The 23223-nt window shown below is 37.4% G+C and overlaps 1 protein-coding gene across 1 annotated transcript; it reads left to right on the plus strand.

The window, feature by feature from the left end:
- Positions 1-235: 235 nt before the first annotated feature.
- LOC308616651 (large ribosomal subunit protein eL39-like) lies at positions 236-391 on the plus strand (the record flags this gene model as incomplete). Its single annotated transcript, XM_081232959.1, has 1 exon — positions 236-391. The coding sequence occupies one exon, from the start codon at positions 236-238 to the stop codon at positions 389-391; it is 156 nt and encodes a 51-aa protein (XP_081089085.1).
- Positions 392-23223: the final 22832 nt, after the last annotated feature.

Consider the following 23223-nt stretch of genomic DNA (forward strand, 5'->3'; position numbering starts at 1 on the left):
ACTGAGCCCTTAGAAAACCCAAGTACCACATTATGTACCTTTTTCAACTTATTTCCCCACCACCATCATATGCAAGGACAGATTAAGTCCTGAGTAATTCCTATAGTCTTTTATTTTCCTATCCAATCTCTGGTCATGATAATTACAAGCAGAGAGGATTACTCAAGGACAGGTAACCAGAGGGGATCTTTTCTCTTGTCTGCCATCCTATGTGCAGTTGAATTTCCTCCTCGCCATGTCTTCTCACAGCACTTTCAGGACCAAGCGATTCCTGGCCAAGAAACAAAAGCAAAATCGTCCCATTCCCCCATGGATTCAAATGAAAACTGGTAATACAATCAGGTACAACTCCAAGAGAAGACACTGGAGAAGAACCAAGCTGGGTCTATAAGGAGACTCACAAATGAAGTGGCACACACTTATGCTATTAAGGTCAACTGTGCCTTACCATATCAGAACATCACTACTGTCTGGAACAGCTGCCTGTGTTTGATGGGAGAAATGGAATGGCTCTCTTCTCTTTTCTTGATCTTTCCTCATCACTGCTCACTGTGTAGCTCAGTAATGAATATGTGAAACCTAAAAAAAAAAAAAAAGGACAGGTAACCAGAGGGAAAATAGGAAAAGCAAGGACCTATATTATCTTCATATTAGATAGAATAAGAGTTAAAATACACTTTTTATTGCTTTTGTAGATTAATATTTCCAATTAAAATGTTAATTAATAATTCAATCTAAAGCATACACCTAAAAACCCACATTTTTAAGTTAGCAAGCTTTATTGCTATTATTTACATTGATTTAATGTAACCTTAAAAAGTTTGGAAAAATAATCACACTTAATATTTTAAATTTTTTGGAAAGCAATAAACAAAATGGGCTTCCTTGCACAAAAGTGCAGCTTCAAACTGGCCTTGGTTCATATATATGACTTTAGTAATAGTTTCTATTTACCGCCTAATTTTTTTCTTTTTCTCAAAAAAATGTAAAAGTGGGTAGATTCATTCAGTAAAGCATTAAAACACATTCTCAAGTGAATCTACAGTTAAATTTAATTGAGAAAAAGTACAAAATTAGCCCCCTAACCCTTAATAAGCTAACCATATATTCTAGATAGAACATAATAGTCATAATTTCAAATATTCAGTCTGTTGATGTGTCCCAATTTTTGGTTCAAATTATATGATTATTCCACCCATATGATTGTGTAGGTTGACTTTGGCTAGCTTACTTTCAATTAGTACAGAAATATTCATATCCATAGGTTAGTTGGAGAGCAACATATGCCAACTACATATGAGGCAGGTCTTCGATAACCTTGTAATTTCTGCATTACAGCCTCACCATCCTCTATTATAGACAGTTTCTGATAGAAGAAATAAATTGAAAAAAATTTTGAAGGCAATTCATCTTGGCTCTGCATACTAAAAGCCAGCAAGGTGGTATGGTACAAAGTACATGTTATCCTGTGATTAAAGGAGTTTAATTCAAAATGTTCAAAGCAAATTTTTAATAGAGCAAAATAAATCATGTGTTTAAGTGTCACGTATTTTGACAACTTTTCTCTTTCCTACACCAAGATAATGGACTTTGAAGCCAGGGAGACGTGGTTCCATTATTTGCTAGCTGCAGGATATTTGTGAAACTTAACCTCCAGAACTTTGTTTCCTTGATGGTAAAATGGGGTGAAGAATTTACAGAAGTGCTGTAAATGAGCTAAAGAAATGTGAGGATGCCTGGCACATTTCCTGGCATATGATACCCAATAAATGCTAGTTTCATTTTCTCATCTCCAAAATACTTAAGTAATATGTCCCTTCATTGTAATTCTGACCTTGCATTTTACATAAATCCCTAACTTTGAGATAATTTTACAATTTAGATACTAATCTTCTCAATAAAGTTGACTGCTAGCTCTTTGTGTGATTTCAACAGTAACAGAAAGTCCCCAACTCCAAAAACACTTCTCTTTACTATGCTCATGCCTAAAGCTTCTTTTGCAGGAGACAAAGGTATTTATTCCAGAATTATAGATAAATCCAAAATTATAAATTCCCTGAAGAGAGATAACACCATGACTTAAATTCATACCAGGTTTTACATGACTGTTAGCAGATACTTTCCTTTGATTAATGGAGGAGAGCAGAAGTGAGAGCACAAGGGAAATGCAGTAACCTGGGCTGGGGATAGGCTTCACAGAAGAAGGAAAATGATTTTGAAATTAGAGATAAATTCAGAGACAAATTTCAAACACACGATTTTTCCTTCATACCAGATCCTGCAAAAGGAGACGTGATTTACAGCACAACTTTTTTTAAAAACAACCTTTTGCCTGATAGTGGTAGAAAATCCAGTTTAAATTATAGATTTATTTTGATCATGGTGATATTTTCTGTTTTTCTGATCAACCCACGACACTTACTTGATAAGAAATGGTATAATTAGAAATATGTCAGTGTCCACGGTATGATAGGCTCTGCCCATAGGTGTTGCTGGTAGGTAGAGCTGTGTGTGTCTTTAACATTCATAATTTAGTGTTATGAACTGGTGTTTTCAGGCTTGTTTTCCCTATGGTTGGAGGAATAAATAAATGAACTATTGAGTTGAACTTACAGAGAAGCCACGGAAAAAATTAGATATCAAGGTTTTCAAACCAATCAGTGTGTCCAACCTCTTGCCCTCTGGAATGGTTAGGGGCTCCACTGGATGCTCTGAAATTGTTCTGGACTCACCAGGCAGTCAAACAAATAAAGAATCAAAGGAAGGAAGAGTTTCAGGGTTTTTAGCCCAACATCAATGATTCTGTGGCATGCTTCATTCAGCCCAAGACACATAACCCAGTGCTTCAGTTAGCAGCAGTAGCCTGGTAAAAAAATATCAGGTGATTTAAGCAAATTCTGAAAGCACTAAGCTGTCAGACTTGAGTATTTATGGTATTTGATTGCAAACTTCTAAAGAACAAAGACCATACCATGTATATTCCAAACCAGCACTCTCTGGATACTGGGTTGAAATATTCTTCCTTTTACACTTCCACTGAAGTTAATAAGACCCTAGTCATCTTTCAGTAGGAGGCTAAATAAAATTTCTTCCTAGGAGAGTTCTCTGGTTATTCCAGCCCACACATACAACTTCTTTTGTAATTAAAGACAGTATGATGATTTAGTACTTTGCACTTTTATCATTTTTCCTTGTTTTAGTCTGATTTTAATTCATTTTCTTAACTGTGTTATCAGTTCACCATGGTGAGGGTAATGCCTTATTATTCTAATACCAATCCCATTCTCATTTACTCTTAGCCCATGGTATGTGATTTTAAAAATAATAATAATAATAATAATTTGATTAATTATAAAATAAGTTGGATTATTAAAATTCACATATCATTTTGCTGTTTGTGTCCCCCACCTCCAAATTCATATGTTGAAGCCCTAACTCCCTATGTAACTGCATTTGGGCCTGTGAGGAGGGGATAGAGGTTAAATGAGGTCGTAGGATGGAGTCCTAACCCAATAGGGCTGGTGACATTATTAGGAGAGGAAAGTCACTAGCACTCTCTCCCTCTACCATTTTAAGGATATCAAGCTGGGAAGAGAGTTTGCACCAGAAACTGACCCTGCCGGACTTTGACCTGGGACTTCCAGCCTCAAGAGCTATGAGAATAAATTTCTGTATTTAAGCCACCAAGTCCATGGCATATTTTTTTGGCAGCCCAAATAGACTAATACAACATTAAAACAAAACAAAACAAAAAAGAAACCCATTTTGAAAAAGCAATATGCAAATCCAATATGTATGTTTTCAATTTAAAGAACTACATTCAAAACCATAAGAAATCAATTCCTTCGTTTAAATGTACAAAGAAAGAAAATCTTCGTGCAATGATGGTAGAAAACTTTGCCTTGCACTTTCAGTTATGCAATGCCAATTTTAGAAAAAGATCATGACATGAACTGAAGAAATTCCTTATAAATTTATGAAGAAAACTAAGTCAAAATAAACATTTAAAAAACAAAGCCATTAATTATAAATAAAATCATCACATAATATTTATACAATTTTTTTAAAACTTTATAAAAAGCTTCTATAGGAAGTACCTCTCAAATATAGGTATTAATTTTAAAAATCTAAGATTGTCTTTGGTCACCAATAGGGGGCAGCAAGGCATATGAGATCCCTCGCTGTTTGAAACTCAAGGGATGCTTGCCAGGTTAGCTAGGAAGTGCCGAGGGGAGCAAGGTGAGACATAACAGCATCAGATATGCAAAAAAAAGAAACCCTTATAAGTCAGGGCCAGGCACTAGATGGGGGAGATGATAGGAACACACAAGTCAAAATTTTATGCACACCAATGGAAAGCTTTGGGTTGGAAATGAGAATGTTTATCCTTCTAGAAATGAGTATATACCAGCAATTCCTTAATTCTTCCACCAAATTCACTAAAATAGTATAGGACGTTGGGATAATTCTGCCCTGATTTCTCACAGTTAAGTCTGAGTGCTTTTTCTTTCTTTCTTTCTATTCATAGTCTTTAAGCCTTCATGGAAAGTAGTTCCACAACATTTTGAATAGTTTGGTGGTCTACGATGACTGTTGACTATTTTTCCCCCAGGAAAAGAGAAGAGGGACTTTTAGTTGTACATAATTACAGAAAAAATAGTTTGGCCCAAGAATAGACTAGGTTTTGTGTATCACAATATGCCCAGAGAGCTAGGCCCTAAAAGAAATTAAGCTAGATCTAAAAGATAATAGGGCAGAGGGCAGACAGCTGAAGCAAGAAGAATTACAATCCTGCAGCCTGTGGAACAAAAACCACATTCACAGAAAGATACACAAAATGAAGAGGCAGAGGGCTATGTACCAGATGAAGGAACAAAATAAAACCCCAGAAAAACTAAATGAAGTGGAGATAGGCAATCTTCAAGAAAAAGAATTCAGAATAATGATAGTGAAGATGATCCAAGACCTCGGAAAAAGAATGGAGGCAAAGATCGAGAAGATGCAAGAAATCTTTAAAAAAGACCTAGAAGAAGTAAAGAACAAACAAACAGAAATGAACAATACAATAACTGAAATGAAAACTACATTAGAAGGAATCAACAGCAGAATAACTGAGGCAGAAAACCGGATAAGTGACCTGGAAGACAGAATAGTGGAATTCACTGCTGCGGAACAGAATAAACAAAAAATAATGAAAAAAAAAGAAGACAGCCTAAGACACTTCTTGGACAACTTTAACGCAACAACATTCGCATTATAGGGGTCCCAGAAGGAGAAGAGAGAGAGAAAGGACCAGAGAAAATATTTGAAGAGATTATAGTCGAAAATTTCCCTAACATGGGGAAGGAAATAGCCACCCAAGTCCAGGAAGCTCAGCAACTCCCATACAGGATAAACCCAAGGAGAAACACATCGAGACACATAGTAATCAAATTGGCAAAAATTAAAGACAAAGAAAACTTTTTGAAAGCAGAAAGGGAAAAACGACAAATAACATACAAGGGAACTCCCATAAGGTTAACAGCTGATTTCTCAGCAGAAACTCTACAAACCAGAAGGGAGTGGCATGATATACTTAAAGTGATGAAAGGGAAGAACCTACAACCAAGATTACTCTACCCAGAAAGGATCTCATTCAGATTGGAGGGAGAAATCAAAAGCTTTACAGACAAGCAAAAGCTAAGAGAATTCAGCACCACCAAACCAGCTCTACAACAAACGCTAAAGAAACTTCTCTAAGTGGAAAACACAAGAGGAGAAAAGGACCTACAAAAACAAACTCAAAACAATTAAGAAAATGGTCATGGGGGCTTCCCTGGTGGCGCACTGGTTGAGAGTCCACCTGCCGATGCAGGGGACACGGGTTCATGCCCCAGTCCGAGAAGATCCCACATGCCACGGAAGTGGCTGGGCGTATGACCCATGGCTACTGAGCCTGCGCGTCCGGAGCCTGTGCTCCTCAATGGGAGAGCCCACGACAGTGAGAGGCCTGCGTACCGCAAAAAAAAAAAAAAAAAAAAAAAAAAAGGTCATAGGAACATACATGTCGATAATTAGCATAAACGTGAATGGATTAAATGCTCCAACCAAAAGACACAGTCTTGCTGAATGGATACAAAAACAAGACCCATCTATATGCTGTCTACAAGAGACCCACTTCAGACCTAGGGACACATACAGACTGGAAGTGAGGGGATGGAAAAAGATATGCCTTGCAAATGGAAACCAAAAGAAAGCTGGAGTAGCAATACTCATCTCAAATAAAATAGACTTTAAAATAAAAAATGTTACAAGACACAAGGAATGACACTACATAATGATCAAGGGATCAATCCAAGAAGAATATATAACAATTATAAATATATATACACCCAACACAGGAGCACCTCCATACATAAGGCAACTGCTAACAGCTATAAAAGAGGAAATCGCCAGTAACACAATAATAGTGGGGGACGTTAACACCTCACATACACCAATCGACAGATCATCCAAAGTGAAAGTAAATAAGGAAACAGATGACAAAATAGACCAGATAGATTTAATTGATATTTATAGGACATTCCATCCAAAAACAGCCGACTACACTTTCTTCTCAAGTACACACGGAACATTCTCCAGGACAGATCACATCTTGGGTCACAAATGAAGACATGGTAAATTTAGGAAAATTGAAGTCATATCAAGCATCTTTTCAGACCACAACGGTATGAGATTAGAAATCAATTACAAGGAAAAAAACGTAAAAAACACAAACAAATGGAGGCTAAACACTACATTACCAAATAACCAGGAGATCACGGAAGAAATCAAAGAGGAAATCAAAATATACCTAGACACAAATGACAATGAAAACACGATGATATACAACCTATGGGATGCAGCAAAAGCAGTTCTAAGAGGAAAGTTTATAGCTATACAAGCCTGCCTCAAGAAACAAGAAAAATCTTAAATAAACAATCTAAACACACACCTGAAGCAACTGGAGAAAGAAGAACAAGCAAAACCAAAGTTAGCAGAAGGAAAGAAATCATAAAGATCAGAGCAGAAATAAATGAAATAGAAACAAAGAAAACAATAGCAAAGATCAATAAAACTAAAAGCTGGTTCTTTGAGAAGATAAACAAAATTGATAAACCCTTAGCCAGACTCATCAAGAAAAAGAGGGAGAGGACTCAAATCAATAAAATTAGAAATTAAAAAGGAGAAGTTACAACAGACACCGCAGAAATACAAAGCATCCTAAGAGACTACAACAAGCAACTCTTTGCCAATAAAATGGACAACCTGGAAGAAATGGACAAATTCTTAGAAAGGTATATAACCTTCCAAGACTGAACCAGGAAGAAACAGAAAATATCAACAGACAAATCACAAGTAATGAAATTGACACTGTGATTAAAAATCTTCCAACAAACAAAAGTGCAGGACCAGATGGCTTCACAGGTGAATACTATCAAACATTTAGAGAAGAGCTAACACCACCCATCCTTCTCAAACTCTTCCAAAAAACTGCAGAGGAAGGAACACTCCCAAACTCATTCTATGTGGCCACCATCACCCTGATACCAAAACCAGACAAAGACACTACAAAACAAGGAAATTACAGACCAATATCACTGATGAACATAGATGCAAAAATCCTCAACAAACTACTGGCAAACAGAATCCAACAACACATTAAAAAGATCATACACCATGATCAAGTGGGATTTATCCCAGGGATGGAAGGATTCTTCAATATACGCCAATCAATCAATGTGATACACCATATTAACAGATTGAAGAATAAAAACCATATGATCATCTCAATAGATGCAGAAAAAGCTTTTGACAAAATTCAACACCCATTTATGAGAAAAACTTTCCAGAAAGTGGGCATAGAGGGAACCTACCTCAACATGATAAAGGCCATATACAACAAACCCACAGCAAACATCATTCTCAATGGTGAAAAACTGAAAGCATTTCCTCTAAGATCAGGAACAAGACAAGGATGTCCACTCTCACCACTATTATTCAACATAGTTTTGGAAGTCCTAGCCACAACAATCAGAGAAGAAAAAGAAATAAAAGGAATACAAATTGGAAAAGAAGAAGTAAAACTGTCACTGTTTGCAGATGACATGATACTATACATGGAGAATCCTAAAGATGCCACCAGAAAACTATTAGAGCTAATCAATGAATCTGGTAAAGTAGCAGGATACAAAATTAATGCACAGAAATCTCTTGCATTCCTACACACTAATGATGAAATCTCTGAAAGAGAAATTAAGGAAACACTCCCATTTACCATTGCAACAAACAGAATAAAATACCTAGGAATAAACCTACCTAAGGAGACAAAAGACCTGTATGCAGAAAACTATAAGACACTGATGAAAGAAACTAAAGATGATATCAACAGATGGAGAGATATACCATGTTCTTAGACTGGAAGAATCAATATTGTGAAAATGACTATACTACCCTAAGCAATCTACAGATTCAATGCAATCCCTATCAAAGTGCCAATGGCACTTTTTAGAGAACTAGAACAAAAAATCTTAAAATTTGTATGGAGACACAAAAGACCCCAAATAGCCAAAGCAGTCTTGAGAGAAAAAAACGGAGCTGGAGGAATCAGACTCCCTGACTTCAGACTATACTACAAAGCTACAGTAATCAAGACAATATGGTACTGGCACAAAAACAGAAACATAGATCAATGGAACAAGATAGAAAGCCCAGAGATAAACCCACACACATATGGTCAACTAATCTATAAAGGAGGCAAGGATATACAATGGGGAAAAGACAGTCTCCTCAATAAGTGGTGCTGGGAAAACTTGACAGCTACATGTAAAAGAATGAAATTAGAACACTCCCTAACACCATACACAAAAATAAACTCAAAATGAATTAGAGACCTAAATGTAAGACTGGACACTATAAAACTCCTAGAGGAAACCATAGGAAGAACACTCTTTGACATAAATCACAGCAAGATCCTTTTTGATCCACCTCCTAGAGTAATGGAAATAAAAACAAAAATAAACACATGGGACCTAATGAAACTTCAAAGTTTTTGCACAGCAAAGGAAACCATAAACAAGACGAAAAGACAACCCTCAGAATGGGAGAAAATATTTGCAAACGAATCAACTGACAAAGGATTAATCTGCAAAATATATAAACAGCTCATGCAGCTCACTATTAAAAAAACAAACAATGCAATCCAACAATGGGCAGAAGACCTAAATAGACATTTCTCCAAAGAAGACATACAGATTGCCAAGAAGCACATGAAAAACTGCTCAACATCACTCATTATTAGAGAAACGCAAGTCAAAACTACCATGAGGTACTACCTCACACTAGTTAGAATGGGCATCATCAGAAAATCTACAAACAACAAATGCTGGAGAGGGTGTGGAGAAAAGGGAACCTTCTTGCACTCTTGGTGGGAATGTAAATCAATACAGCCACTATGGAGAACAGTATGGAGGTTCCTTAAAAAACTGAAAATAGAAGTACCATATGACCCAGCAATCCCACTACTGGGCATATACCCAGAGAAAACCATAATTCAGAAAGATACATGCACCCCAATGTTCACGGCAGCACTATTTACAATAGCCAGGACATGGAAGCAACCTAAATGCCCATCGACAGACGAATGGATAAAGAAGATGTGGTACATATATACAATGGAATATTACTCAGCCATAAAAAGGAACGAAATTGGGTCATTTGTAGAGACGTGGATGGATCTAGAGGCTGTCATACAGAGTGAAGTAAGTCAGAAAGAGAAAAACAAATATCATGTATTAACGCATATATGTGGAACCTAGAAAAATGGTACAGATGAACCAGTTTGCAGGGCAGAAATTGAGACACAGATGTAGAGAAGAAACGTATGGACACCAAGTGGGGAAAGCAGCAGGGGGGTGGGGGTGGGGGTGTGATGAATTGGCAGATTGGTATTGACATGTATACACTGATGTGTATAAAACTGTTGACTAATAAGAACCTGCTGTATTAAAAAATAAGGAAAATAAAATTTAAAAAAATTTTTTAATTTAAAAATTAAATTTAAAAAAGATATTAGGCAATGAGAAAATTTTGAATTGTTTAATTCCTTACTAGTTTCACCATATTAATCTGGTACCCCTTCATAGTTATTATGCATTTGATAAATGCAGAGAAAGTGGATGAATATTTTGCTTGATAGTCAAAAAGGTTGTGAGATGGTAGATCAATTTTCTCGCCTAGCCACAAAGTAACAGTTTATAGCTTTCCCTACTTACTGAAGTAACTTTATAATGTTTCCATGCAGAGCATTTCGGTGCTGAAAAGATTATAGGGAGCCAGAAGGAAAAGAAGCTCAGAGCTTATTTTCTGATGAATCTATATAAACTCTGACTTCCTTGCTCTTTCTCCACTGAGCAAAATGCATATGTTGGACATTTTAGAAGGATCAAACTTCCACTTAGGACCAAGATACAAAAAAGAAAGAGGATTAGGTGGAGGAGGGCATGGGGAGAGGAGAAGAAGAAAAAGCAAGCCAACAAACAAATAAAATACCAGCACATATCACCACATCTGAGAGCACCAGGATTGATGCTAAATTTTCAGAAATGAAAGTTTATACACATTCTACCTTTTCTGGTCTCTATCTTAGCATCAGAAACACGAGCAAACTCTTCTGCTGGGATTAAGGAAAGAGATTTTCCTTCAAGACTTGATTTCAGCCTGCAGTAAATTTTTATGATCAAGTTATTAACTCCTGAAAAATGGGATTTATAATGGAAATACTGATAGATTCCTAATGGTAGCTGTGCTGGCAGGCACCTATATATTAGCCTTAATGATGTCAAACTGTGAAACTAAAGTGATTGAAAACCTACTAACTTACACTTAAGGAATCTCTGCTTCAGTAGTTTTTGATATCTCCCTCATTTGAATGATTTTTCAGGCTGTTCTAAAGACTAGTGCCTTGTATTTGTCAGAATGAGAGTTACAATACCATGGGGTTCTGTGAGCATCATAAACTTAGAACAGCGTATTTATTTCTGAATAGTTCAAGACTCTGTGGTCCTTTTCTATTTAGGAAATTTACCTGCATAAAAATCTTGAGTTCTCCAGCTATAAATTCTATAGCCTGAGGTCTTTCTCCTTTTCCTCCCATTTTTTATACATTTTATTTTTCTTTCTAGTGGCTCACTGGACAGCTGAAGGGGATAACAATGTAATTTCATGAACAGTGATCAAAAAGAAAAAGAAATATATCCTTGACTTGGGTGGATAAACAGATTCCCCACACTGTTAGTAGAATTACAGCTGGATGCCAGACTTTGATTGGCTTGATCTCATTACATAACCTATTCCCTGCAACTGTCTTCTGTTATGGCCTGTTTTATGTGACCTGACAGCCCGTATATAGACGTAGCAGTAAATACATGCTGCCACTGCTTAAACAAAAATTTTCCTATCATCACGTTTATCAGGATAAATGTATTGCCAGATATATTCTTCTTCCTGAGTTGATATGAGCAGAGCTCGGCAAATGTCATCTCTGCTTCCTCAAGGGGCTCTTCTGAAGCTCTCATTTGGCATTTAAAAACATTGAACATGGTTGAATGGATCCAGATGCATTCTCTAACAGAAGTTATGGAAACATGGACAACAGCTTCATCCTATCAAGTATTATATTATTTCAGGGCTATTCTGACATGGAGTGGGAAATTCAAAATACTTTTGCCCTGAACCAACTATAGCATACAGAACAAGAAGAAAAATCAAATCAGTCATTAGAGAAAATTCTGAAAATCCATGCTTAAAAGCTTTGGGATGTGGGAAGCCATTTCTCATGGATTGTGTGTTTTTAAGAATGATTTGAACAAAATCATGTAAACATCATAGATTGAGAAATATAATGCTGGTTCTGATTTCAGAGGTATGTGTTTAAAAATCTAACACAGCACATATAGAAAATAGCAATAGTACTCAGGACGCAAGTAGTACATTTACACAGCTCCATTACAAATACTAAACAGATTTCCCTTAGCCTTTATAAGCCACTAGGAACAATGCAAGAATTTCAGATAACCACTCAGCTTTCCATTTCCATCACTGACATGTTTACCCTTTGCGTGCAGACCTCTAGGTGTGACTGACAGCTGTAAGCCTGTTATATTTCAGTTGCCATCTGGCAGTAGAGATTCAATCCATTGCTTCAATCACAGTGGCCTGTTTTCTCTAGCTCTGGGAATTGCACTAAAGTGCATGATTTAAATGTCTTCACTGTCAAATTATTGTTGTTTAGTTCATCAAGATAAATTTTAAAAAACCATGGCGGGGAAGTATATGCCCTAAAGAGTATTATTTGTTGCAGGGAAGAAAAGTACTGAAAATCAACAGTTGCTGAGAGACCTCAAATTAGTTTTATTCATAATGCTAGGTTTTCTAAGTGTCAGGTAACAGAACAATAATTACCAAATAAGCCAAATACTTAACACATAAAAGGCCCAATTCAAACATTTGGGTAGGAAAATGCAGTGTTTTGAAGAATTAGAAGTTTATAAAATCTTTGCCTTTTATAGCTCACTACCCTCTCAAGATAATTTTTCATTCATTTTGCAGTTCATTTGTTGGGCGATTGTTCTGTATCAGGCACTGTGCAAGGCAGTGGGAATAGAAAGATAAATAAGACATAGTCCTTGCCTTCTGAATGCTGATAAGAGAAGAGCCTTAGATTTATGACCCACTGTAAGTCACTACTTCTTTGTCACAAAAGAAAACACAGCTGACAGTGGGGAACTGGGAAAAACATGGCTGCCAGCTTTGCATAATCATGCCTGGTTTTTGGTAGGTTTCCCTGCACACCACAGCATACACCACCGGAGGATGTCTACAGTTGTTCTCAACTTTTTATTTACCCAGATGCACTTAAGGGATGTGACACATCCCTATCAGCAGTTGTATCTCACTTTGGTGGTAACTTTCGATGTGGGGAGTGGGAGTGTGGGAGATGTGGGCAGTGCGAGAGTTTTCACAAAATTCTGTTTGAAAAAGGCCCAGAGCTGGTTTTGATTGTACCCTTCATCCGCTTTGAGAATCACTGCTCCACCATGCAGAATTGAATTGTGCAAGGGGGATGAGTTTCCATGTGTGCCCTTGTGTGATTAAGGAAGACAACTGAGAAGACAACTGTGAGCTTTACTAACTATGAGCTTTATGTATAAATTGGCCCACTTCACCTTCTCCACTCTAGGGAACATAGGCTTTCTATTTATGAAGAGCAGATTCTCTCTCTTATCTCCTCACATTACTCTCCTAAGTTCTTTGGCTTCTATATTTTTCTAGGCTTTCCTGCAAACAATACAGACAATTTTCAGATTTGGGATTTGGGGGATTCTTATTCTACTTCTGGGAGAATTCTATCAGAATATCAGGTAAAGCCCAGGACCCTAAGTTTACATAAGCCAGGTCTCCAGGGCTAGTCAGAGAATAAGACTCACTCAGACATAACTACCAAATGGAAATTTGAATAAATCAGATTAAACATACAGAAGAATTGAGAAAAGAATGGAAGAGGCAGAAGCTATCATAAGTTACTGCATTTAGCTATTAAATTCTGATCTCCCCACTGGATTGTAGAAACAAAAGCCAGGGAGAGAAAAGAAAGGAAAAAAATAAGAGAATGAAAAGCTTCCACAAGGGATACCGGTTGATAAAAGGGTATCCAAGAAATAAACCCTGTCCCCATCACCTCTCCATTCTCCACAGTGGAAATAGAGGGAGATCTGACCATTTCATTCCTTCTTAATTCTTCTTTAGTTCCCATCTCTACAGAATGACAGCCAACCAACCAGACTATTCAGTGAGGGGTGTGTGTGAGTCCATGCCCTATGTCGCATCTTCCTGCTGTGCCCCATGTCCAGCCATGTCTGGCAAAGCCCAATTGCTTGCAGTTCCGCCCTCCACTTCTCTCACCTCCCATGTCCCATGCTGTTTTCTGCCTCCATGATTTTGCTCTTGCTATTCCTTCTGCTAAGTACCATACCCCTCTCCACTTTCCCTAGTCTGGCTGGTTCTCACCTACTCATCAACACTTACTATGATCATCCCCTCTAGGAAACACCCCTGTTTCCCCAGGTTGGTCAAAGGCCCCCTTCCTTATATTCCCATAGCAACCAAGATACATTTATGTTTTTCCCCTACTATATGTATATTTAAATGATCTGTTTCTGCATGTGTTTCTTCATCTAGACTGTGAGTTCTTCAAGGCTAATGAGCTAAGTACAATGCCTGGACATAATAGACTTCAAATAAGTTGGGTTTTTTGGTTTTTTGTTCACTAAATTGAAAAGCAAATATTAAGGGGAAAATCCTGTTTTAATATCAGGACAAAACTTATGGGTAAGATAATGTTGAGCATATTAATGGATTTACATTGCTAGCCATCATAAAAAATACAAAATCAAATGTCATCAAAGCTAAAAATTCTCAAATGTATACACCTCACACCCATGTCTGTCATCATAACAAGGGTAGATAGTCTGGACTGGAAGTTAAAGGGTGGGCTCTGGAGACTGCTCACTGATATCACCTGCTCCACCAACTGTCAGCTGAATAGCTTTTAGCCAGTTGCTGAGCCACTTCTGCCTCCATTTTCCTGCTGTGAAATGGAAGCAATAATTGTGTTGTTGTGAGATTTAAACAAAACAATGTATGTAAAACATTATTAAAGCTTATTACTTTCACTGTTGTAGCCTTTTTTCTTCCTTACCATATTGCTTTCCCAACGCATTTCCATCTGTCGTAGCAACCATCTATTGAGTGGTAAAGCGTACTACATAAATTACTACTAATCCTCACAACCCTGTAATGGAAGTATTGTTAGCTTCCATTTTATAGATGATGACAGTGAAAATCAGATTAAACATATTACCCACAGTCTCACTACTAGTAATTGGTGGATCCAGGAAATAAAGCCAAAATTAGCCAGCTTCAAGCCCAGCACTTTTTCACAAAACCAAGATGCTTTCTCAACATCTTGAAAAATAAAATTGTGTGGGTTTTATAATTCTATAGTCTCCTAGAATGTGGTTGTATGATTTCAACCAATCTAGAAAATTTTCCCACCCAAAGTACCACCTCTCTCACATCCTAAAGCTTGGCAGTCCTTAAAAAGGCAATGACATTTTTAGCTCCACAATCAGAAATGAAACAAAAAAGAGCAACTATTCCTGAGAAGTAACACTAATAAAGTGTTAATGACAAATATGAAGTCATTTCCTGAAAGCAATCTTAGTATAAAGTATCAAAAGAAAAAGGGAAGTGTAAAAAGTCACTTAACTGCTGAAGGCAGAAAAAAATGAAAGGCAATTTTTTAGTAGTTATTTTTTTAAGCTCCTTTTTTAAATTATCTCTGATGATTTGCTTAAAGCTATGAAAATCTTTTCATGAATATGCTCAACATTTATTTGAACTTTTGAATGTCTTGTCAAGGAATTCACACCCATAAAGCCCAAACCTAGATTTTAGCCCAAGGTTCCCTAGCTGGGTGTCAATGAGGCCAACACAAAGATTTTGCACCAGAGACCAATATGAGAAAAAGAAGGATTAAAAACTCTTAAGGAGGGCCTCCCTGGTGGCGCAGTGGTTGAGAGTCCGCCTGCCGATGCAGGGGATACGGGTTCGTGCCCCGGTCCGGGAGGATCCCATATGCCGCGGAGCGGCTGGGCCCGTGAGCCATGGCCGCTGAGCCTGCGCGTCCGGAGCCTGTGCTCCGCAACGGGAGAGGCCACAGCAGTGAGAGGCCCGCATACCGCAAAAAAAAAAAAAAAAAAAAAAAAAAAACTCTTAAGGAGTCAAATTCAAGCTGTTTCCATAGCTCATAGACTTACCACCAATGTTACACTCTTCTCCACTAACTTCGAAATGCCCCAGACTTTTCTATGTTATCATCAGGTTAAGAACTAATGACCTGAAACATTAAATAGTATGCACCTCCCACAACTCTTAACATTTATTTTATAATGCTCCAAAATGTGGGAAAAAATTTGTTCTAAACGAGGCTTTCTTGACCATATGTAACGCATTCTGATGAAGCTAAGGGAAGGGAGTATAGCATTGGACTTTGTGGATTATATGAATATGGATTGTCTTGGAAATATGAGAGAAGCAAAAGGGTCTCCTCTGTTAGGTGGAGCCCATTTCCTGTCCCCAGTGAGCCCCTTTTCCTTTTTTTCTCCCACTCCAGCCCCAGACTCAGCTGGCACCTGCTAGAGTACTGCCATCCATGAGGGCCCAGTGACTCCTCATTTGCACTTGTCTGTGCACTATAAATTCTGAGAAGCATCTCCATCTGTCCATTCATTCCACTGGACAAACTGAGCTCACATGCCATTACAGTTGCTGCTAACTTCTTTCCATATTGTATTGGTCAGAGATGTCAAAACTGAATAGATTGAGAGAGAAGCTATTCAGCCTTTGAAGGTCAGGTCATGGTGCTTGTCTAGGGAGCACCATTGAGAGTTATGGTGAAGCCACTGATTCAAATATAACATATTACTTTTCATATGGCTTTCACACATATCCTTAACCTAGCCACCGAGAACTGTGTCAAATGCTGTCACAACCATGGTAACCAGAGGCCAAGCTGCAGGAAAAAGAATACTCTGGTTGCAGCACAATTTTTGCAATCTTGAAATTATAATAAATAGGATTGTTCCATTTTTATTAAGCATTCATGACTTTGCTCTGAACCAAAAGAGAGCTGCATAGGAATGTAAGAAACAATGTAGCCATTTACTAAGTGAAATGGTATCAAAACATGGGCTAGAATTTTGCTTGTGAAGAACATTTAGATAAAGCACTTACAATGTCACAAAAGTAATCCCCCCAATTAAAAAAAAACCACAGTTCAAAAGCTACAGCAGTCTGTCAATGAAAGAAATATCAACCAGATGTTTCCCTTATTTCCAAATATATTTAGAATTCTGAGGGAAAACCTCAATGGATGTTTTTATTATGCATCTGTTGTGGTCAACATCTGGCACCAACTCTCACCAATCCATCAATCCCACCAAACTGTGTCTCATTTCAGCTTACAGAGAGACTGTAAACAACCCACAGGGTAGAGCATGGATTTTATTTTTTTCTTCTTTCTCTCTTTCTTTGCTTTCTTCTTGCTTTTCTTTTTTGTCTGTTTTATTTTTTATAGCAAGATGAAAGCAGCACAGAAAACAGAAAAAGTCTATTTGTACCATTTATAAACTATATGGTAAACATGCCTCCTGAAGAATGAATTGCAAATGCAGTTAGAGGGAGTAGGATGAGAGAATTTAAATTCTTTTTAGAGAAAATGAGTTGTCTTGCAACTGCCAATCTTCCATTCATTCATTTAACAAGTATTTTTTACTAACTATTAGTACACAGTACGTAGAACATAGTACATAGTACAATGCGATAGGACCTATGGATAGCTACACAAATTAAAAATAGAAAATCCTCGCTCTTTTGCAAGACAGGGCATGCACTAAAAGAGCTATTATAAAAATCTGAAAGTCAGGACCTGCTGCTGATCTTATTTATGAGACTTTCATTTATATAAACTGGAAGGAACATTTTCAGGCCCCAGCACAGGAAATAAGGGAAAACTTTCTACCAGTTATTCCAAGGAAAGAGAGATAGATTAAATTCCATTACAAAGAACATAGTTATCATCCAAATTATTTTGTTTGTTAGACTTTGGATAAGTGGGTCATTGACTAAAAATCAGGATTTTGTTTTTGTAAAAGAAAAAAAACACTTTGTTATCACACTTGTTATACTGTATTTCTTTGCACAACAGATTTTTAAAGCCACTTTTTCTCAATTGCCTAAAATCTTACTGAAAATTTTAAGTGAACAGACTTGACTCTCATTAATGAATCATACTCCTATTTGTGGGAACTTACTTGTACACACATGTTCATACAATTTCTAGACAGAAGTTCAGGAGGTATATTATGGCTCTTGATTTCAAGTAAAGAAACTCGACTTGAACTAACTTGAGCAGAAATAGAGAAATCATTAACTCATGACAAAGGAAACAGCAAGAGCGGCTGGAACAAGGGATTCACACACATCTTCAGGACTCCTTTGCTCTCTGATCTCTGTTTCTTTCTATGTTAGGAACTGCTAATTGCTCCAAAGCAGGCAGGTCTTTCCATGGCTGTAGGAGACTTGAATAGTGGCAGCAAGCTCTGGGTTCAGATCATCCCAGATTCACCATCAAAAAGAATAAATTCTTTTCTACCATTCTTGATTCTTTCTCACCCTAACCTTAGTCTGAAACTTCTCCAAAACATACAATTGAAGTATTCACCTCCAACTCATTACTAAAGCCTGTGAGATAGTGTCAGGAAGAAAGGAAGCTCCAATTCAAACCATGTGGCAAGTTGGGATGGGGGATGGGGGTGGGGTTGGGGGGGAAGAAGGAAAGAAATTCTACAAAGGTAGGAAGAACTGGTCCTCCAAAGAGAAGGATGCTAGACAGACAAGTGATTATAATGACCCCAAGTGTGGCTTAGATATCTTAAAACATTTTATGCTATTATGATTGTTTTTCTCAGAGCTTCATAGTTTCTGTGATGTTCATTTGTTATTGATACAGGACTTCTCCTAATTTTCTTTTGTTTTTCTGTTCTAGCACAAAGTACATTACTTGTGATTGGAAATAATGGAATTCTACCTGGGGTTATCATGTGATTCTTTGTATATTATAACATTTTATTTATAATTATTTAACATCAATAACAATATTAAAATACTTATTATAGTTGTGTAATCACTAAAAAATATCTGCTTATAAATGTCAGTAATTAAAAGAAACATATTAGAGATTTGGGCCATTTCTCGTACCGTCTATTTCTTTAAACATTTACACTGAACTTAGATTTTTTTTAAAAAGTGCTTCTAATAAGTTCAGACAGACCTATTCTTATAATGCAATTTCTTTCTATATCGTTGCAATCAAAATGTCTTGCTCAAACTGCACTTACTACTATGATTTAAGGGGGAAAATCGTAGATAATTTTAGCTTTCTAAATGGCAATTGCTTTTCAAGTTCAAATTGGAATTGACTCAAATGAGTGAAAATTAGTTCCATTATTTTCCTTTTCTACAATGCCCGTCTCCCATTTGTTTAATGCCATGAGCTATTCATTCTCTATTTTCTTCACTTTCATTCCACGTATATTCATATCCATAGCTTCTTATTTCCCAGGTCTGCTATTTTTAATTTCATAAAGTCTAGATGAGATTCTTAAATTTGAACCTTGTAGCATAAAAAGGGGTCAGACAGCTGATGTAATTAAGATTGATTGGCCGATTCAACAATAAAAACAACAAGCCAGATAAGGGGTTTAGTGTCTGTGCCAAGCAAGTAAGAAAGAATCAAATTACCTAGTAGCTGGAATGAAACCCTTGAATTTTGGAAGACTGAAGACTGGTGATATAATAAACTCATAAGTGGGTGTCAACATCTATTAAGATGTACTACATTGTGCTCTCTTTGGGCCCAGTAAGATATAATATACTTGTTGGGAAGATCCAGGGAAATGTGTTCAACTACAAATAATAAACTTATTCCATATTGAGTGGGGACCATAGGACATTTCAGCACAGCCACAGAGCCCCTGGGTCTCAGAATTCCATGTTGTAGAGTTTTCAGGAAACCTACATGTATTGTTCCATAAAATCCAGTATGCACACTGCTAGTGGTGTGATAATTTTAGGTAGTACCTACCTTTACTCAGCTTTTAATATATTTACTCTAAAATAAACATTAGAATTGTATATTAGAAAAAATATAACATTTACCACACCAACATAATTTGTTAAGACTAAGAGTGAAGAAGATATTTAAGGTGAAAAAGGGATCAATTTAGAGAAAAATATTCAGTATTCAGTTGTTCATTCTACAAGCATTAAACAGGTGGTCAGAGCTGATCTCCTTGGGAAGGTGAGATTTGAGGAGACTTGGAGAAGCTGAGGGAGTGAGCCGAGTACATATCTGGGAAAGTGTTCCATGTAGAGAGAAGAGTTAAAACAGAAGCCCTAAAGTAGGAGTGCCTGGTGTGTGCGAGGAACAATAGGGAGGCCAGTGTGGCTGGAGCAGAGAGAGTAGGCCAAAGAGATTACATGGAGCCAGATCAGGTAGGGCCTTCTAAGTGGTGACCATAATTTAACATACAGTCTGGGACACATTAGAATAAAAGAGGACACATGGTAAGATATAATATATCTTATTATAGGTGCCTTCAGGGCTGGTTTCTGGTGAGAGCTCTCTTCCTTGGTTTGTATACAGCTGCCTTCTCACTGTGTCCTCACATGGTATCTTCTCTGTATTTGTAAAGAGAGAGAGATCTCTGGTGTCTCTTCCTCTTCTTTTAAGGACACCAGTCTCTCAGATCATAGCCCCACCCTATGATCTCACTTAATTTTAATTACCCCACTAAAGTCCCTATCTCCAAACACTGTCACATTGGGGGTTAAAGGTTCAACATATGAATTTTGAGGGGACACAACACAGTCAATAACAATACACATCTATGATTGTCTATATACCTATCTATATCTATACATCTAAATCTACCTATCTACCTATTGAACTGCTAGACACAGGTCATCCAGTAGGGAATAAGTGCTTTGAATTGCTAGGTCCAAGCTAATTGTTGCTGCTCTTCTGATAGGCAGCAAGCCTGTCACTTTGAGAGGGAACTGATTTCACTTTGACTACATTTAATTAACACAAACCCGAAAGAAATAAACCTTTTGTGTGTGTTTTTCAAGAGCTAATTTTGGGAAAAGAGCTCTGACTCGGAATGTCTGCCAAGTTATATAGCCTGGGTGCACCTTAGGAGGGAGATTCAGGCAAAAATCCTCCTCTGTCTCAGAGCCCTTTCAGTTCTAGACAAGTGTGCTATGCCTAATAAATGCACCAGTAGTATTACTAGGTAAATGTGATAGTAATACCTGGTAAATGTGCCTCTCCTCGCCTTCCTGCAGCATAAGATGATAATTTCAGTGACCTCTGTCCTATTCACCAAACCCTTTTCCCAACTGCCATGCAGTGTGATTGCACAGTTCATCACCTTTTTCCCAATTTGGGTCTTAGCTCTCACTTTAATTAGCTTTTGTTTTACTAGAATGAACTGAACTTGCCACCTTTAAGCTCTCACCTTAAATTGATCTAAACCTTTTTGCATTATACATGCTATTCCTCTTTATTTCTTCAAATAAATCTTAGAAACTAAATATTATCTGCATACTTGAAGGAAGAATTTCAGTGCCCCTCTCTGCAGCTCTTCTCTCTTGTGGATAACAGTGATTCTAAACTGTGTTCATGATAAATCTTTCTTTGAAAGGAATTTAGAGAATGTTCAAGCTGGAATGCAAATTAAATGTAAAGTATAAACTCTTCATTTTACAGTGGAGGAAACTGTGGTCAATAGAGATTATATGGTCTGCTCAGAATTAGTTAATGTCAGAGCAAAAATTAGAACTCAGGGAACTTAATTCCAAATCAAAACAATGTTATACTAAGAAGAGGATCGTACCGAAATATTTTAATTTCATGTTTTAAGAGATGATTACTCATTTCCTAGATTAGAAATCTAGAGACCAATGTTCCATAGTTTCCATTAATAGATAACCATTAAGAAGTATGTTTTTTTGTTATCTTTCATCTGCAAAATGAAATAGTCTTTTCAACCACCTTAAAGGGATATAGAAATTTACAGTATAAGTATTATGAACCAATGGCAGCTACAAATGGTATTCTGTGATGTTCTTTGGTATGCATCTACCAAGCACAGAGTTGATAGACACAATCTTTGTATTGCATTTTTTTAAATGGAATGCACTGCCAAACACATAGAAAGTGTTTCATTCATGGAAACAGCAATGTATAACATGCCGAGAGGTGATATCCTGGCCAAATAAAAGTCAATTCACAAATAAATGTTTCTAGAAATTGAAGTTTCAGTGGATTTAAGTCTCCGATTGTGTGATCTGATCATTGTAATGAGTAACATGAAAATGATGATAATGATGATGATGGTGGTGATGACAAAAGTTAACATTAACATGGTACAATATGCCAGGCACCTTTTCAAGCATTTTACATTTATTTGACCCTCAGAAAAGCCAAATAATGCAGGTATCATTATTATTCTTTTTTAAAAACATTTTCATAAAGGTCTTGGGTGTTGTTGTGTGTGTGAGTGGGGGAGGGGGGATTTTCTAAGATCAATGAAAAAGAGAAAGGCTAAAAGGAGTAGCTTTAGTGAGGAAGCCTATCTCCGGTATGAGGAATAGGGACTCTTGGCTACATGCAAAGAAAATTCAGCTCAAATTGGCTTAGTTAATATCGTGTCCTCAGCATTTGGTCTCTATCTTTTGGGTCTGCTTTCCTTTGTGGTGGTTTCATTCAGGTCAGCTCTTGCTGGAGGACTAGAGAGATTCAGCCACAGCTCCTGGCTTAGATCTTATCACTTTAGCAATCACACCACAAAGAGAATTTTTCATTCCACTCATCAAAGTCATAGTACTATGTTGGAGTTTCATTGAACACATGCCCATCAAATTGGGTGCCTGCCAATCTCTGTGGCATGATTCACCAGAACTATGTCATGCTTATTCCTAGTGCTAATCATCCTCCAAAGAAAAATCAGTTTATGTCACTAGATGAAGGAAGAATAATACCAAGAAAGCAAATGTCAAAGCTGTCCACCACAGCATAGAAACAGGGGTGTAAATAAGCAAAGTGAGATAGAAATAATAAAATACTGGTGAGGGAGCTCAGGTAAGAAAGTCATTTTAAGGTGATGCAGAAAGTATACAGGAGAGAAATAGAGTAGAGGGCTTCCCTGGTGGCACGGTGGTTGGGAGTCCACCTGCCAGTGCAGGGGACATGGGTTCGAGCCGTGGTCGGGGAGGATCCCACGTGCCGCGGAGCAGCTAGGCCCGTGCACCACAGCTGCTGAGCCTGCGCTCTAAAGCCCGCGCGCCACAACGACTGAGGCCTGTGTGCCTGGAGCCCGTGCTCCGCAACTGGAGAGGCCACCTCAGTGAGAAGCCCACGCACCACGATGAAGAGTAGTCCCCGCTCACCACAAGTAGAGAGAGCCAGCGCCCAGCGGCAGGGACCCAATGCAACCAAAAATAAACAAATTAATTAATTAA

The sequence above is a fragment of the Mesoplodon bidens genome (genome assembly GCF_964165515.1).
Source record: "Mesoplodon bidens genome assembly, chromosome: 4".
NCBI classification, from domain to species: Eukaryota; Metazoa; Chordata; class Mammalia; order Artiodactyla; family Ziphiidae; genus Mesoplodon; species Mesoplodon bidens.